Source organism: Nyctereutes procyonoides, unplaced genomic scaffold (genome assembly GCF_905146905.1).
Source record: "Nyctereutes procyonoides isolate TBG_1078 unplaced genomic scaffold, NYPRO_anot_genome, whole genome shotgun sequence".
NCBI lineage: Eukaryota > Metazoa > Chordata > Mammalia > Carnivora > Canidae > Nyctereutes > Nyctereutes procyonoides.
Genome location: NW_026575133.1, coordinates 9860683 through 9879917, shown reverse-complemented (window position 1 = coordinate 9879917; position 19235 = coordinate 9860683). Strand labels below are relative to the sequence as shown.

The window sequence follows — 19235 nt, the reverse complement described above, 5'->3', positions numbered from 1 at the left end:
ACCAAAGCACGACTGGGAATGGACCTCACCTTTCTTGCCCTGGACCTACTTGGTTCCTAAATAATCATAGTTGGTTTCAAGTATTTTGTGGCCACTAACTAGTTAGCTGGGAGACAAATCTAGGAGATAAGAAAGCATTTGTTTAGATTTTGTTTGGGCAACTTAGGATAAATTGATTATTGTATTGATAGGAAGAAGTCAAAGTGAGTTGAAGGCCTCTGTCCTTATCTTCTCGGAATTTCCTGACAATTGAAGGTCATAATTAATACTAGCAGAGTAAATAGTATTGGATGCCACCAGCATCCCAGGGAGGGAGAGCCTTCATGCCACTGCCATTGAGAACAAGGCAGAAGACAGTCATTGTTACTTTGTAAAGACAAAAAAAAAAAAAAAAAAAACATGGTGTAAACAAAGAAAGACCATCACAGTCTTCTAGATGTGAGATGGAGGTGCCAAGGAAAAACCAAGTCTAGGATGGAAAGAAAAACTGGAAGATAAGAGCCCTGTTGTATGAAGTGAGTTCCTATGGAAGGATAAGCAGCATGGGTTTAGATGGAAGAATGAGATCAGAAGAAAAACTAAGAAATGCCAAAACTCAGGTGAGAAAGCTAGCATATACAATAACCAAAGTCCTAGGAAGCCGTTATAACCTATGCTTATAAGCATAAGCAAGAGGGCAGCCCTACAGAGTCAGGGTGAGGAATGGATCCTATGATTTTCATTTATGATCAACATGCTACTTGGAAGCTCAGGATTGTGCCATCAGGTGACATTATGAAATCAGTAATTTCTAACTTGAATATTGTGAGCTGAGGTAAGTATTAAAAGCCAAACAAAACAAAACTCTCTAAACAAGATCCAAAAAATATGACATTAGAAAACTATCTTAGGTAATGGAAATTTGGGTCTGTAGTGCCTGCCATTTCTGAGAACTATTTCTTTTTGATTGCTGGGAGTTTTATCATTTTTTTAATGCTCTGAAGTAAAACAGGACTACAAAATCACAATAAAAGGAACTTTCTTTGTCAAATATTTATTGATGCCTACTATGTGCCTGGTCTGGCAGTAACCTCTGTTCAAAGGATCTAGTGGTGACTAGGAAAGGGAATGCCCTAGCTTAAGTGGAACTTACATTCTAACATGAGGAGACAAACAATATTCAGGCAAATAGATTAAAAAAATATGAGTTATAAAAAATATGAGTTATAAACAAGTGTCATGAAGACAATTAAAACAGAATGATGTGATAGTGACTGCATAGCTACTTGGTATTGAAAATTTAAGTCCTCTTTTATGGTGACATTTAAGGTGAGATCTGAATAATAATAAGGAACAAGCTATGCAAAGACCCAGGTGAGAGCCATTGCAGAGTGAAGATCTAATGTGAAAGTAAGTTGTCATGTGGAAAGGACAAAAATATGGTCAGTAGCTATAGATTAGTGGGAAAGTAGGTTAGCAGAAGGAAATGGAGTCAGAAAATAAGCCTGGGAAAACTATGAAGGACCTTACTTCCAGTTGCAATGAGAGAGATATGTTTGGTTTAAATTTTAAAACATAATTTTCACTTCTTTATGGTGAATAGATTGTCAAGGAATGGGGCCTGGGTAAAGGTTATAGTAGTGGAGAAAGAAAGATGGAAAGGATATTTTTAGAGGTGAAGTCAATAGGATTTGGTGATAAAATGTGTACAGATTGCTTGAGCAAAAGAAAGAAATCATGGACAACACAGATTTTTATGGTTAAGCACTTGAGATGGGGAAATGGAAAGAAGAGGAAAAGCAAAGATTTCTGTTTGTTTCTATTTGGTCTACATCAAGGTTTGGATACTTTTTGGACTTCCATGTTGTGACACACTGTCAAGGACACCTTTGGATGGATGGATCCAAATTTCCGGGAGGTAATCAAAGTTGGAAATATAGATTTGGAAATCCCTTACAAGACCAAATTAAAGCAGAATGTTTAATTAGAAAGGGGAAAAAAGCCCCACAGCCAGAGAAAGGAAAAGAGTAACTAATGAAAATCTCAAGCTGAAAAGAACTGGGGTCACTGTTAATCATAAGATACATATTTTCTAGAAATGACACTATTGTGAAAGGTAATCAAGCCACTGTGAGTCGAGTATGTGTTCACAGATAGGTGACATGCATAACAGAAGAAACTATCCTTCTACTAAATCCTCAATACTATGTTTAGTTACAATCATTGTAGAGAAACTGACAATCAGTGTGATTAAAGGTAAAAAAAAAAACAAAACAGGCTGTTCCAGAAACAGGTTATATGAATTGAAGATAGCTTAGGGAAAAGAAGAATAGAGCTGAATTAATTACCATTGTCTTTTAATTTTTTTTTTTAGTAAGAAAGCTTTAGTTAAACAAGTAAAAATAAATCTATTTGTTGACTACTGAAAAGGGACAATATCTGTGAAAAAATCAGTTGTTGAATGCATAAAAAATCAATTAAAAATACAGATAAAATAAAGGAGAAAATATTTTCATTCTCATAACTGTTCTAAAGACAATAGTCAAATATTTTTACACAAGAATTTAAGCTCTCAAGTATTTTGTCTTGTTCACTTTTACAACCCAGACCTTAAACTAATGCTAGATAAATAGTATATGGTCAGTCAATGTGTGAGGAATGAATGCATAAACTCATACAATCTGACTTGAGTTGCGTATCTGATCATTTTCCAGAACTTAGAAATGTTAGACAAAGAGGTCTCTTGAGGTCCTTTCCAGCTATATGATTCTAAAAATCATGTACAATTCTGGATCAGACCTATGCAGCATAGCTCTGGGCAGCAGAACAGGTACCAATGGGCATTAGTTACAAGTAGATTCACTATTGCTCAGTATAAAAACAGTTGTTTAACAGCTAAAGCCTTTGTACAAAATGGGAACTTTCTGTCTTGGGTATATGGGAGTTGTTGAGCCTTATGGTATTGTGATGAAGTAGGGTGAACCTTTGGGGTGTCATAGAGGTATCTGCTACACGAGGTGTGAAACCAAACTACATATTCTCTAAGACTCTTCCTTATTCCAGTGTCAATGACTTTATGATATTGAGATGGGATCCACTAAAAGGAACAAAATCTTCCAAGAACAACCAAGTCCTGCCCAGAACTCTTCAGCACAGAAATAGTTATAATGGTCATTGAGAATCAGTGTTCCCCCCTTTGCTGACATGCATTGCTCCATATTATTTGATTGCAAATGCATAAGGTGGTAGCATTTTAGCCACCTAGAAGTTCTTCACAATAGTACATGCACTTCCATTTTTCAGAGGCAAGTATCGGTTGGGACTATTGCTTGCATGTGAATGTGCCTCTAGACAAGACACAAGTGCTCACAACCATCTACAGAAAAACAAAGGAACACAAAAAGCCATGTGATGTTTCATTTTCTGTTTCCAAGAACATTCTAGTGAAAGGAGTCACTGACAGCTTGTCAGGGCTAAGGAAACAGTAGGACCCCTGTCTACCTGCCGATTAGTAGCTCTGTCTATTGTGAGTTTTCATTAGAGCACCACATTTCATAAGGTTCCATTATTCATTTCACCCTAATGTATCCATGGTCTAAAGATAATACCGGATGAAGGGCTTACCTGAAACAGCACTTAGGTTCTAATCTCTATGCATCCAAATGTACACGGTCACAAATAGATGGGTTCATTTGTATGCTGTTTTGTCTTCATGCATATCTAGCTACCTATCATTTCAATTTATGGGAAACAGCATGCCTTATTAGTCTAGCTAACGCTTCCTCAGCTTTTCAATTATGACTCCTCTTTTCTCTGAAAGGCAACGTAGCTATTATTTAAATTTGAGAACCACTATACCCTTGTGTAAGAGTGGGTAGGCTGGTGTGGGTTTTTTAATGCAAATATTTATACATCTTTGTACAAAATAATGTCAGTTTGAGGCCTACACAGAAGATAGCAATGAACTGAGAACTTTTCTTGCACTTAAAATGAGCTGTTTATCTCAAAGGTTTTGACTTAATCAGAAGCTACTGGTGATAAAGAACTGCTTGAGTTTCACAAACTTGCAATTCATATGCAGTAGACAAAAATCAGTCAAGAATTTCATAAGGAAACATTGGTGATAATGGTATGATGAAGGCCTTCAAAAACACGCACTTAGCCTTTGAAAGAGAAGTGCAAAGGAGAATTCTTGAATGGGTTGTTTCTTGTTGTGTTCTAATACATGTCTTCAAGAGCTGGTATTTAACCGTTGAAGAGATTATTTCAAATAATGACATTTCACTGGTAGGCAAGTAAGCAGAAGTCATGAGTAGTGTCCAAGTTCACGGAAACATTTGTAGCATTTATGAAAAATGGCAGTGCCGACATCCTTTACATGGAGAAAATGCTATCTCCAAAGCATATGTGGAAAATCATGTTTAATACTTTGTAAGCTGGAGTAGTCAAACACAGGAGGCAGGTAGTATTCTCATTATTATAAGAGGAAGATAAATGAGAATGCAGCTATATTTTCTGAGCTTTGCAAACATTTTCTATCAACAAAGAGGTATTTCATGGAGCAAGAGAAAACTCAAACTTTGTACTAGTGCCTTTGAGAAGCACAATTTTATCCTATTTACACAGCCATGAGAGAATATTAAATAATTTTCCCAACTTGGATGGGTTCCCTCCAGAAATTCCCAAATGCTCCTTTGGGAAATGATCAGTTCTTGGGTGAGAAACTACTGCAGAACAGACTGAATGGTCTGATGGAAGGATGGGAAGATTAACCCAAACTCAAACTCTCTCATCCCTTCATTCTATGCCAGATATTCTCTCTTCTCCTATCCCCCACAGGAAACACTACAACCAAATTCCTCTTCTTATAACAAGGAAATTTTTGTGCAAAAGGCTCTAGAAATCAACCACTAAGTAAGTATTAGGTTCCTATCACAATGAAGGAGAAAGAGCAGGAGGGTGATGGTCAAGCGTGAGATGGTGTTGCCACCCCCTTAAGACTTAAAGGGGAGAAATCTGCTCAGCTGTCTCTGTCTGCAGGGAATTTATCACTTTTCTTATCAAGGCATCCATTGAAGTTCTTAGGACATCATGATAGGGACTAAAAACTATTGCCTTTCTTGGTTAAAACACAAATAAACAACTGAACTTGATTTAAGAGTCAAGTAATCCTCTCTGAGAGTTTAAGTGCTATTCAGTCCTCAATAGAGAAGCTCTTCCCTACACAAGGAGGCATGTCTTTGAGGTAGAAGGAATTACCTACAGGCTCAACTAGGCATTTCAGTTCTTTGGAGTCCTACCCACTCTATCTTACTCCCATTTTTTATTCCAGGCAAATATATTTCCTGAACACTCCCTCCTTTTCCTGAATCCCAGGCTTTGGTCACAGTTTTTCTTCCCTAGGTTTGCCTTATCAGTCCTTTGACTCATGGCATTCTTTTTTCAAGAATGTATAAAATAATGTCAGTTTGAGGCCTACACAGAAGATAGCAATGAACTGAAAACTTTTCTTGCACTTAAAATGAGCTCTCATGTAGCTCATGAACACCCCCTTTCACACTAGGCAGGACTCCATCCTGTCCTAAGATCCTAGCAATATACATGGCCAGCATGCTTTAGCAGGCATTTATTGGATTTCTGTGATGTGTGGACTGTCTAAACTCCTTATCTTGACTCTGATCTCCCAGAGGGCTGGGACCATGTGGCCTCTGTGTACTCATTAAAGTATCTGGAAAATTCAATTAAAACAGAAGAGCATCCATGTCTCCATGTCATCCATGTCTCTCCAACAGAGACCCAACTTAGTGCTGCCAGGTACTAGCTGTGTAGCCTTGAGCAAAGAATTTAATATGTCTGCATTTCAATGCCATTATAAATATGTGATAAAAAGAATAACCACATACATATGGTGGTTAAAGAACTAACTTAGACAATTCATGTAAAGGGTTTAGAATGATACCCGGCATATAATAATTCCTCAGAAACTCCTGACTATCATTAGTATTAAGTAATTCCACTCTTCTGATTCTACCCAAAAAGTATATAATCAGTAGTAAAAGGATGATAAAGAATTACAGTGGGAACTTGTATATGCTCATTCTTGAGTTGGTAGAGCACTTTTCCTTACAAATGGCTTCATGTATCTTTTCCAAATTTAATATCATAATCTCTCTGTAGGAAGATAGAGCAGTAGGTAAAACCACTGCACTTTATGTTAGCTTGAGCTCTAAGAAATTTATGATATTTGACCACTTTTGACTAACAAAAATGGCAAGATTATGTGGTTTTACTTAATAAATGGCCAAATGGAGAGAAAACTTAAATTCTTGCCAAGGTTACTGAAGCTTGAATTTGGCACCTGGAAATCCTACATCTTTTCCTGATTATACTCTGATGCTTCCCAGTAAAACTCTGACTTTAAAAGGGTTAGTCAGGGCAGCCCGGGTGGCTCAGTGGTTTAGCACTGCCTTCTGCCCCGGGGTGTGATCCTGGAGATCTGGGATCGAGTCCCACATTGGGCTCCCTGCATGGAGCTTGTTTCTGTCTCTGCCTGTGTCTCTGCCGTGCTCCATCTCTCTGTGTCTCTCATTAATAAATAAATAAATCTTTAAAAAATAATAAACATAAAATAAAAGGGTTAGTCTCCCAAAATGAAGGATCTGGCAGCTAAGCTAGAGTCCATTCTCCAGCTCTGGCTCATCCCAACAACTGTACTCTAGATAGCATATCATCTACTACCAAATATTCACTCTCAAGTATTCACTTTACTGTATCTGAAGCATGAAATTCTTCTCCTTTGGCATATAAACACACATAATACTTATTCATCCCCTGCCAAAAGCAAAAACAAACAACAGAATCATCATCATCATCAAAATATCTCACAGATCCTTCTCCTCATTGGAGGGTTTTGCATATACACACTGAACCTCATTCCATAATCTACTTTATTGAGAGTTATCCGCTGCCTCCACTTTACTCCATTGCTTTTCATTCATTCATGCATTCATTCATTCATTCGTTTCATTCATAAATCTACTGCAACCTACCTTTCTTTTTTAAATTTAAATTCAATTTGCCAACATATAGCATAACACCCGGTGCTCATCCCATCAAGTGCCCTCCTTAGTACCCATCACCTAGTTACCCCATCCCCCCAACCCATCTCCCCTTCCTGTAATCTACCTTTTAATCCCACTTCTCTTTTGAATCAACTCTGACACAGATCACCAATGACACCCTTTATTCCTCTATATATTGCTTAATCCTAGATTGTTTTTCATGGCATAACTAATTTGGTCTGATTACCCCTTTCTTCAGCATCCATGCAAGCATTTCTCCTGTGTTTTTATTGTTTAGTCTACTTCTTGGTCTGTTCCATCATTTATTTTCTGCTCTATGTGTTGGTATTCAACAGGGCTCTGTAGGAATTCCTGGTTTCTCCTTGTTGTACCCACTCTTCTGAGGCATTGAGCCCACTTCCATGACTTTACTTGCCATCAGTGTCAGCCCAGACTCTGTCCTGACCTTCAGATGAATATATCAGACAAATCATCATCTCTGCTTGAATACTCACAGACATCTAAAATTCAACTTATCTAGAACTGAACTTTTTATCTGCTATATGAACCTAATATTCTTCTTACAGCAGTTTCCATTTCCCGTATTTTAGATTCTTAATCTTGGATGCTTGGACTCATGGGACCTTCGTGGTCTTTTCTACTTATCTGAGCACCCAATCCTACCACCCCACTCTAATCATCACACTTCCCCATCTAAATTATCTGGCCTACCACTGCTACTTAAGTTAGATGATGAGATGTATACTAAATGGACGGATGGATGAATAAATGGAAGAGGAAATGGGTAAATGGGTACAAAATCATGCAGAAAAATGTGTCCCAACACTTTCCACTGAAAAATTGCTCATTAATAGGGTAGGGAGCTGTCCTTACCACAAATGCCTGACTGGCAGAGGTGTGTGTTTCATGGCCACGAGGGCGCCACCCCAGTCTAGGAACCAGACATTGTACTCTTCATCAAAGATCTGGAACAACAACAACAACAACAACAATCATAGCAACAACTTACAATTGCACAGTGCTTGACAGTTTACAAAGTCTTTCACAAACATTGTTTCATGCAGGTTCTGAGCCTTCCAACAACCCTATCAGGTAATTTGGCAAGTACTAGATGAGGAATGGGCTTTGCAGAGAACCAGTAACTCTCCCCAGGCCACTCAAATGGCATTTCTAGGGCTCCTTTCACTAGTTCTATGAACGTACAAGAAATTGAAACAACAAAATGCTCAGCTAGATAACCCAAAGGAAAATAGGACTTCACAAATGCTTCCTCATCTTTGCATGCAAGTAAGTTACTACTCATCTCTTTCTTCTTTCTCATCTATGTAGATTTTTTTTGTTAATCTATAAATGGTGTCTGCCTTACAGTGTTGTTTATAAACTATAAATGTAAAGACAATTTCTCTAGACATTATGGTATACATGATGACTGAGTTCTTACACTGAGCCACCACCTCCTAGGTTTCCATACAAGCTGGATGACGGCCTAAGTTTGGCCCTTACAGATCTTTACTCTGAATAAGCACTGGAACACAGTGCTTAAAGGGACCTAAATTGATTCTTTGATTCAGTCCTTTGAATATTATTTATTCACCCATCCACTCATTCATTTACACATTCAGTGATCCATCCATCCATCACCCCATAGGATTTCCTAAATACCTACTCTGATGCCAGGCTCTGAGAACTTCAGATATAATCCCACATGTATCAATGCTTCTATTTTATAAATTATCATATCTCCAACCTGAAACAGGAAAAAAAAAATTCCCCAGAAGAAAACCAACCTCCTACTTTAGATCTTCTAGAGGAAAGTGGAATTGGACAATTTCTCTAGCTCTTAATCACTACTGGTGGTTCCTACAGCCTAGATGGAGAGGTTGGGATGGTAGATTAAGTGAAACATAGTAGAAAAGGAGGTATAAACATATTTAAAAGGGAGGGAATAAGAGAAATAAGGTCTTCTATACATATGCACCAGGAAACACCATAAAGAAAAAGTAAATGAATTCTCAGGCCTAACCTCTCAATTGGTTTCCTTTCTCATATTTGCCTTTTAAGGAATAAAAATGTCCACACTAATGGTAGTCTTAAGCAAAAAGGATCTCAGGGCGATTCATTTATATATCAGATATAAACACGGACTCTGAGCCTACAATGCCAGCGTTTTCTCTCCAGAGCTCAAAGGGGGCTCTGTAATAAGCCACTTAATGGAGATGCTGGATTGAAGTCTGAGGATGAGAGGTACAACGAGATTCTCAGCATGAGGAAGAGGGAGACACCATTATCTTTACACTTTCCTCTCTACCACTCTGGCCACTGCTAACAATTGCCCTGTCCATCGCTAGAGTGGAAACTGGAATCCTTAACTATTTGGAAAAAGAAAAACCAAAGTAGTGGAAGGAAGGAATACTGCAGGGGCCACTCAGCCAGGTAAGCGATTTCTTGAGTTGGAGGGACAATAGTTTGTTGTTGGGAGCTTCTACACTAGAAGAGTTGATGTTCCAGTTTCCATCCTCAATTGATACTTAAAAGAGATTATCTTCTATTCTGAAGATAAGTTCTTAATTATGTGTCTGTTCTTCATCTACCTGATTACACCCTTGTGGGTAGGAATCTTAACTTATTCTTTGTTGTATGACTTATTCTTATTCTTAACTTATTCTATGTTGTATGTTGTATTCTTATAGTACTTAAGATAGCTGGTTGTGTCTGGTAGATCCTTGGTAAATTTTTCTTTTGATAATCATAGTGGTGACAGTGGTGGCAATGGGGGTGGTGATGATGATGCTGGTGATGGTAATGACAGTCTTCACTAAGGGATCCAAAGTTGGAATTTGTCCAACTAGGTTGCGAATGTGGCTGCACCTACATCAAGACATTCAATGTCCCTCTGTCGTCTTCCTCAGGCGAAAAACTTCTCACATTTAAGACTTAGTAAAATGTCAACTCTTGTAAAGTCTTTCCCAGTCTCTCCAAGTAGAATCAATTTATCTCTTTTCCCTGCAAACTAAAAATGCTGCTAAAATACAAGCAGGCAGGGGTAGCTGGGTGGATCAGTTATTTAAACGTCTGACTCTTGATTTCATCTCAGGTCATGATCTCAGGATGGTGAGATCATGCCCCACAAAAAATTCTCTTACAATTCTTAAGATACTTTCCCTCTCCCTCTGCCCCTCCCCTATGCCTGTGGGTGCTCACTCTCTTTAAAAAAAAAATCACTCTAAACTATAGTAAGTTATTTATGAAGCTTTTTCTCTACTTAATTTTGAACTCATTGAGAAAAGACTCCAAAATATTCAACTATCTCCACAGGTCTGTATTTGACACCTAGCTGACATTGTATAAATCTGTGTTGTTCAATACAGTAGCCACATGAGACTATTTAAATTTAAATTAATTAAAATAAAATAAAAAATTCAGCTCCTCTGTCACACTAGCCACATCTCAACTGTTAAGTTGCCACATGGGATGGTATAGACACAGAACATTTTCATCACTGCACAAAGTTCTATTGGACAGTGTGCTACCAATATTTGTAAAATTGAATTAATTTTTCACACAGTCATGTATCTATTAAACTGCTTCACACTTACTGAAGGCTAGGCCTACATAATATTTAATCCACCAAATCGACAGCTTTGTGTTTTTAGTATTCTGACTCCTTATCTTATAGATAAAGAAACAGATCCAGCAAGGCAAAGGAACCTATCTTCCCAGGTCCTATGTCACATTAATGATAGGAATCATTTCATTGGTTGTATCCCCAGAAAGCAGCCCAGTACTCAGCATCTAGTGGCTGTTCCTTACTTACTGCTGGATGAAAGAATAGGAAAAAAAAAAAAGAGAGAGAGACAGAGAAAATTCCAGTTCTTCCTATTCCTTCTCCAATGCTTCCATTTTACTCTATTGCCTATCTATCAGCAAAAATGGACCAAACTGAATAGCTGCTTCAATGTTGTTTTCTTTGCAACCATAGGACTCTATAGGAAAATCTATTGGAATCTATAGGGAAATGAGATGTTGGCAGAACTTGCCCTAAATGCCTCTTCCCTGTCCCCGATTCTCCCAGTTACCTGTCTCCATGTGTTGCCCCCATCAGAAGAGATGAACACACCAATATCAGTATATGAGAGCTCCGGGCCAATATTGCCTGAAACATAAGCACATCATTTATAATTGGTTGCAGATTTGAGAGTGGGGCGGGGGAGGTAGCAGAGAGTAAAGTTTTTCCAAGTTATGTTAAAAGTTGATGTAGACGCCTGGCTGGCTCAGTCAGGAAAGCATGCAATTCTTGATCTTGGGTTCATGAGTTCAAGCCTCATGTTGGGTATAGAGATGACTAAAACATAATAATAATAATAATAATAATAATAATAATAATAATAATAATAAATTGTTAAAAATTCCTTTAAAGGATAAATACAGGGCAGCCCAGGTGGCTCAGAAGTTTAGCTCTGCCTTCGGCCTGGGGCATGATCCTGGAGACCCGGGATCAAGTCCCACATTGGGCTCCCTGCATGGACCCTGCTTCTCCCTCTGCCTGTGTCTCTGCCTCTCTCTCTCTCTCCTCTCTGTGTTTCTCATGAATAAATAAATAAAATCTTAAAAATAAATAAATAGATAGATACAAATAAAGTTGATGTGTGTAGTGCTTTCTTGGTGTTATATAAAAAACCCACCAAGATGAAAAAAACAATATGAGAACTATAGTAAATAACATGACAGGAATGCATCTTTAAATGGTAAGACTCAAAGACCCAATATTAATGAGCTTGGCTTCCTTGAACTATTCATGCTGTAACCAATAGTCTCTTAAAATTGATCTTGATAGGTGGTCCCTGAAGGTGGCAAAGAATGGAACAATAGACATGTGTGGAGAAGGTGGGCCTAAGGACACTTTACTCCTCACATATAATTGTAGCCTAAGGAAAACTGGTATGCATGTCTGTGTGTCTGTGTATCTCTATGTATACATGTGAGTGTGTACCCAACTTAAAAATGTCAACTGTGTAACCAAGTTTACAGGGTGCCCAGAATAAAATGACTACACTCAGCAGATCATGACTATCAAGTATGGCAGGAGAAGGCATCTGGTTTGTTCCAATCTTATTGACTCCACTGCTTTACACTTTTATTCCTTCTTTCTCATTCTTTTTCTTCCCCTTGCACGTCATCACCTTGTAATTATGTTTATTAAAAAAGGCAGTGATCAAGATTTTCTAGTCTACCTACGTTGCCCAAGTTTCCCCACTATGCACGCCTCCACCCCAGAGCCCAGAACAGTGCCCCAAATGTAGTACTTTATTGCTCAATAAATAATTGTGGAATGGATGAATGAGTCAACAAATGATTAAATCATGTTTCCAATGCTGATGTGCATTTGGGGAGGTATCAAGAACCAGGAAAGTACCCTAAAGATGTAAGAATTTATCATTTTGGCTGATATTTTTTTTCTTTAAAAATAGCAGGAAGGGAATGTTAGCTCCCACACATCTGTAGCCTAAGTAAGAGCACAATAAAAATGCAATAATGAAAATGTTAATTGAGCTCCTGACATTTAATGCTTCAAAATGAGAAATTAAAGCCAGGCTACAGCTTGTCAAGCTCCCATCAGCACCAGGGCGCACACAGCTAGCCAACTTGTTTTGACACTCAGGCTTCCAAAAATAACCCCAGGGCTCACAGCTCAGGCAGTAGGTGTGAGAGGAGCAGGGAGAGGCACGGTGAGCAGCTCTGTGGAGATTTGTCTGGAATCTGGAATTCAACTCACCAGATACAGTTTTTGGAAGACAAAGATGAAGAAAGAAAAGAGGGATGGGGCAGAGAATGTCAACTCCAGTCGTTTGGTGATGGCTGCCTGCTAAGGATTCTGAAGCCATATTTGGTTTCAATAGAACAGAGCATGGTGAGCCATCAGTAATGTCTACCACCTAGGTGGTAGAGAGTGAGAGATGGAGGCAGGAGCATATTTCCCCGTGAACTGGAATCTGCTGTCCCTGTCACAGCTTCTCAGGGTCTATCGCATCACCTACTATCCTCAGTAGGAGCTGGTTCTGTCCCTCAGCCCATCTTTCAAAGTTCCATCAGACTTATTTTGGAGGTTTTGTGGTGATGAGAATCCAAGGCTCACAGGGAAGTCTGGCTTTGGAATTATCTTCTGTCAGTTGAAAGGAGCCCTGAAAGAAATGCTGCTGACCACAGGAACCAGAAAGTTGGTTCCCAGAGGAAGGGACAGAAAAGATGTTATCCAGGACAACTGGATCTTAGAACGGGGGCAGTTCCTAAGTGGCCCCATGGGTAATCTCTGGTAGGAAGAATTTGGCATCTGGTGTCAGAGAAGGAAGACTTGATGAACATGCTCACTGGCTGAAGGGATACTGGGAAGCTCCCTGAAGTGGCCTCTGGTCAGGATGGAAGAAGAGGTACCTGTTCCTCACTTACATGGTGCAAAGGGACAGAGGAAGGAGAGACATACAGAAGAACACAGAGTTTCTTCTCTCACCAGTGGCTTAGCTGCTAAATCCTAGAGGTCCCAGTGTCCTTTCTGGCAGCCTTAAATAACCTGCAAAAACTCCCATTTCCTCTCAGGGCTACCTTTCTCTGCTCCTGAGTTAAACACTTGTGCAAAACAAAACAAAACAACCATAAAGAGAGGAAGAGAATTTAGGAGTCCTCTGAAGCAAGAGATGCTTCTCTCACTAGTACAGGTGCCCATTTAGGGGACTAAGGGCTCGGTGACAAAGGCAACAGTACACAATCCACTGCAGGGAGGAAAGTGCCTCCACAGTAGAGAGCATGGGTATGGAGCCTGGGGTAGTGAGCAGCTGCCATGAGAAGGGTCTCAGGACTAGGTTCGGCCGGACAGAATAGAACTGGAGCCAGAGTGAGTGTTGTTGTGGGACCAACACCTCTTCCTCTTCCTCATCTGTGTCCTCAAATGTAAATTGAGGAGAAGAGTAATCCCCTTTTCCACATTGTAGAGCTGTTGGGTAGTCGAGGCACAGAGAATGCTTTGCATGATGTAAAGCACTGTGAAGACAGAAGTCTTGCTGCCTAGCCTGAAAGCACGGTGGTAAGAACCTTTAGAGCCCTACCGTACCTGTTTGCTAAAAGCAATTGTCAAACTCTCCAGACTGAAATTCCATCTGCCTTCTGAGACAGCCCCAACAGGTGTTAGAGATGAATCCTTTCCTCCACACAGCTCCCCTGAGATCATACCTCAGAGGAAAGGGGAAGAGGTCATGAGCAGCGGGAGTGGAGGGGAGGGAGCCCAGGTCACAGACACTCAGAGGCAGGTGACATGACTGGATGTGGGAAAGGGCCCTGGAGAGACAGGCTCCACGCAGGCCACTGAAGACATCCTTGGCTGACTTCATAATAATTTTCCTGATAGTGAACAACCTCCCAGGGAGAACTAGCAAGTAGGGTAAGGAGAAGCTGGGAATGAGGAGGCATTTGCCAGCAATCTGGGTCTGGTTTTTCATCAGGATCTCTTCAGCTGTGTTATATCCCTCCCAACATCCCAGGGACATTTGTATGGCAAGGGGCCACACAAAGTTATAAGAGTTACAAAGGGGAAAATAAAAAGCAGTAGTAAATTCTGATACACAGTTGATCCTTGAACAACATGAATTTGAACTGTGTGAGTCCACTTGTGATTTTTTTTTCAGTAAATACAGCACAGAGCTATAAATGTATTTTCTCTTCCTCATGATTTTCTTCATAACATTTTCTTTCCTCTACCCTATTTTATTGTAAGAATACAGTATACAGTGCATATAATGTGCAAAATATGTGTTAATAGACTATGTTATTGGTAAGGCTTCTGGACAACAGTAGGCTGTTAGTAGTTAAGTTTCAGAAACTCAAATGTTTTATATGGATTTTCAACTACTCAGGGATTGGCACCCTTAACCCCCCTGCTGTTCAAGGGTCAAGTGTCTGTGGACAAAAAAAAAAAAAAAAAAAAAAAAAAAAAAAAAAAAAAAAAAAAACTTTCAAAAACAAATCCTTAACTTGTCTATGTTTGTCAATTTATAAAGACTTAACATTCAACTAGTTTAGGGCACAAGATGATCTCAGGTAATATCTACAACTAATCCTATCTCACTATGGTCGGAGCACTTTGCCGGATCTTGACATCCTCTACTATCTCTAATTTTTACAAACTCCCACAAGGTTGGAAAAAGAGAAACCTGTTTTATAAACGAAGGAAACAAAGCCCAGTGGTTGAAGAACTAAGCAAAATTCACAAGGCCAGTGTCAGAGCGCAGCTCTGAAAGCAGGACACCAGGGCTCCTGAGTACATTCATTCAGTCAGCATTTGCATATTGTATGCATATGATTTATGGATTCTGTTGAAGGAGATGCACAAGTCACAGTCTCTGATATAAGAAGATCAGGGTTAAATTTCTGTAATATCAATGATGGTAAGAGCTAGCGTGTACTGAGCACTCAATATGTCCCAGGTACTACCCAAGCACTTTAAATCCAATTCTTCATTTAATCCTTCAATTCTGTTATGTCAGTACCGGTAACCCCACTTTGCCAAAGAAAACATTGAAGTTCAGAGTGGTTAAGTCACACAAAACAATGTCTGGCTATATAGTTGGCATATTAAGTAATATTAACTTTTATTATTGATTACTGTTTTATTTTCTTTCTTTTCTTTTTTTTTTTTTTATTACTGTTTTCCATGTTGCTTCTACTCCACTTCAGGGTGTCCTCTAGGCCTTGAGGAGAAGCAGAGAGTGTTGCAGTCTCTGAGTTGGGAGGTCCAAACCACAAAGATTAAGGAGTATGGGGATCACTCCTCAAGCCAGGACAGCAACAAAGCCTGCCCCCATCTCTCACTAACCTGGGCTAAAGCCTGTCCTGAAGCCAGTGGTGCTCAATATGGGGATTCAATCCCTATGAGGTTGAGAGAAATGACTGGAATGCTAGAGGATGACACTCGCTCCAGATCTGATCAGCGTGGTCAGTCACTGACATTTTTCAAAGTTCATGCAGCTGGGGGCATGGAGAAGGAAGTCCTGTCCAGGAGAGCTGTGACTCCAGGAGACAGAGCTTCGGCTTGCTGCGACAAGACAGAATGGACCATCTCAGGAAGTCACTGTGCACTTATCTGCTTTCATTAGAAAAAAAGCCTACCCACCAGAGCCCTAACTTCTGAGATTAGAAGTCCACCTTGCTTTATGCCATCAATGTATTCCTGGGAAGGTGCATGTAAATCGAATGCATGCTAATCAGAGCACATTCCCCAGAGGCTTTGATTTTCATTTCAGAGCTGTTTTATCCTCATTTTTGATTGATGTTCAGTGGACAGTGGCTCCAACAATGCAACCTTAGGTCTTTCTGCCCTTTCCCACCAGGCTCTCGGCCAGGTGGTTAATCATGTGTAAACAAACCTTTACATGCACCAGAGGCCTCCTGATTAAAAACAGCTCTGGGGCGAAAGCCTTTGCAAAGAATCCGTTGTGTAAAGAGAAAGCTACCCCAACTTATATTTGGTGAGCTGGCAAGTTCATATATCAAGGTGTCTTAAAGTAAGAATTCCCTATGACAAACAAGCTTTCTGATTAGTCAGTTTACTTTGAGAGGAACTCTGGCCTCTTGCTAAGCACAGGGAATAGCTCTGTGACTACGTGGGACATGCAGTAACCTTGAAGTTACAAGTGTCTGGAGCTCTTTTCCTGGGTCATGAGATTGGCCCTGGGGTTCCATGACCCTGCCTATTTTCTGGGGAGAGTGTCCCTTGCTTTTACCCAATGCTCAAATGAGTCCAAAGAGGTGATAAATACATTCCAGAAACCATCAGGGAGGAAGAAGCACAAGGAATGTCTTTCTTACCTGTAGCCACCACAAGTCCCGGGGCTGTCTCCTTGCTGGAGATTCTTCCTGAAGAATATGGATTTTCAGAGATCTGCAAGTGCAGGTGTAAGGAGCAGAAGGGCTAAAATGGAGAAGAAAACATCTTCATTCCAGCAAACCTCTGACACACATACCGGCCCCACCAGAGATGAGGCTTCCAAAAACAACCGCCCACTCAGATTTGGGCAGGAGACATTTCTGTCTGAGGCAGCCAGTAGGCTCACATCAGAAGCTGACCCCATCACAACTGTAGGCCTCCCCTCCCTTACTCAATCCTGCCTCATCCATCAGGGTCCTGTTCACGGTCAGCCTTATGAAGCCCCCCTGACCATTCCTTCCCACAGAATGATCCTGACCTTCCCCTGTATCTGATCTTGACCATCACATCCAGTTTCTCAGAGTTGTAGGCAGCCTCTGGGAGGGATGCAGAGCAGAAGCTAAGTGAGGCAGTCTCCAGGCCCTCTACCCTCTTCTTCAACCAGATTGTGTCTGTTTCTCCTTTATTATTTGATTCCTGTTTATAATGTTTCTTGAATTTTACCTAAAATTTACCCTTATTTAGGTGTTCTTAAAAAGGATGATTGATTTATAAAGGTATATCCTATATAATAAATAAGAACAAGAGAATGGTGAAATTGGGGAAAGAAGAAAATTAGGTTAAGAAAATAAGAGAAAATAAGACAAAGCCACGAGTAAAGCCTAAGAAAAAAGAAAATTTGTGCTATGACCAGTTGCTAGAGGTAGGCACACACTTGTCTCTGATTTTCCTGGCACCCCCAGCAGAAAACAGGGGGTTATATTGAAATCTACAAAAAAGGAAAATCCCTGTCTGCCCCATATCCCCTGTTTTGAACTTAATGTCCAGAGTGTGGTAAGTTGGTAATAAACCTTTTTAACAATGGCAAAAGCCAACCTTGGAAGACTTTCTCACATAGATCCTCTAAGAATGCACAGAGGGTCATGAATTTCACTGTTAATGATCTGTCTTCCCTCTCCACCTAGAATTGCCACACTTAAGGGCAGAGAAAATCTCTTATACATCATGTCCTCCAGAGTGCCTAACCCAACATTCCATACACCTGGCACCCTGGGAATGCTGGCAGATTAACTGCTATCCCATGTGGACACACCAGCCTGACCTCTCCTGGGCTTGCAAGGCAACTTCTGCTTACTTTGACATCTATCAAGCACTTATCAAACTGCATCATATTAGTATCAGTTAGCAGGTGTGTTTCTACTCCTGAGCTCTTCCTGAGACCCTGGAATGTAGGCACCGTCTCCTAAACATTTATTTATCTTACTGGGAGCTGGAGCACATAATATATTCTCAGTAAAAGCCTATGAGCTTCAACTGAACTTTCCATCCAAATGGTGTGGCAGTCTGAGTCCATAAATCATCACCCTGGGAGTTGCAGGAAAGCCCTGCCCAGAACTTAGGTGTAAGTTCCTAACACCTTAATGGAAGAAAGCCCCTGATGCAACATCCCCAGGCAACCAGCTTGCCCAGTGGACTTCATGTGACACTGGGTGACTGACCAGCAGGCAGTGTACCGGACTTCCACGCAGATCCACATCTGGAGCTTGAAGTAGGCGCCAATCTCTGCCTTTGTTATAAGTGATATATGTCTTCACCTGGTCATCCACCTTCTTATTGGCCAAGAATATCCCTCTGATACCTGCTACCTAGGAAAAAGGGGAAGAGATGGAGAACCATGTTGGGCCAAATGCTGATAACCTGGGAGAAGCCCCAGCATTTTCCACAGGGCATTGGGGGTACCAAAGAAGGGAAGAGGAGGAACGTGGTGAGAAATGCCATATACCATGTGGCCTTTGAGAGAAGTTTAAGATTATCTCTGTGCCCTCTACTGCCTGCTCCTGACTCAGATGTCCCACTGTCCTTTTACCCATCTGCTTTTTCCCACTTTATATGTTTCTGCATTTTGTTCATAGTATCTTATCCTTAATTAACTATTAACATTCTCTCTGAGTTGGCAGTGGTTGATAACGATTAAAGTTGCCCCGTCGGGGAACACATACTTTTGCTCAGGAGGAGCTTGGAGCCAGATTTTGAAAGCATAAAGGTATTATCCTTAATGCTATAAGTTTAGGCATCCTGATTAGTAGTGAGGCAGATATTTTTAGGCAAATGACCCAGCTTGGTGACCTGGCATCAATCTTTGGCTGTGCCATTGGCTTTCTATGTGATCTCGCACAACTTCCATGTCATCTTTGGGTCTCAGCCAATCGTCACTTTGAAATAGACAGAATCAATCCTGCCCTTCCTCTTTTTCCTCAGTTGGC

General features: G+C 40.3%; 1 protein-coding gene across 1 annotated transcript in view; it reads right to left on the bottom strand.

The window, feature by feature from the left end:
- SORCS3 (sortilin related VPS10 domain containing receptor 3) overlaps positions 1–19235 on the bottom strand; it is a 584039-nt gene that overhangs the window by 73866 nt on the left and 490938 nt on the right. Inside the window, exons 10-13 of the mRNA XM_055299867.1 lie at positions 18471–18617; positions 16914–17016; positions 11138–11214; positions 7935–8026 (exon numbers count right to left, since the gene is read on the bottom strand). Of these exons, the coding sequence (XP_055155842.1) occupies positions 7935–8026; positions 11138–11214; positions 16914–17016; positions 18471–18617 (419 nt within the window). The remainder of the gene's footprint in view (positions 1–7934; positions 8027–11137; positions 11215–16913; positions 17017–18470; positions 18618–19235) is intronic.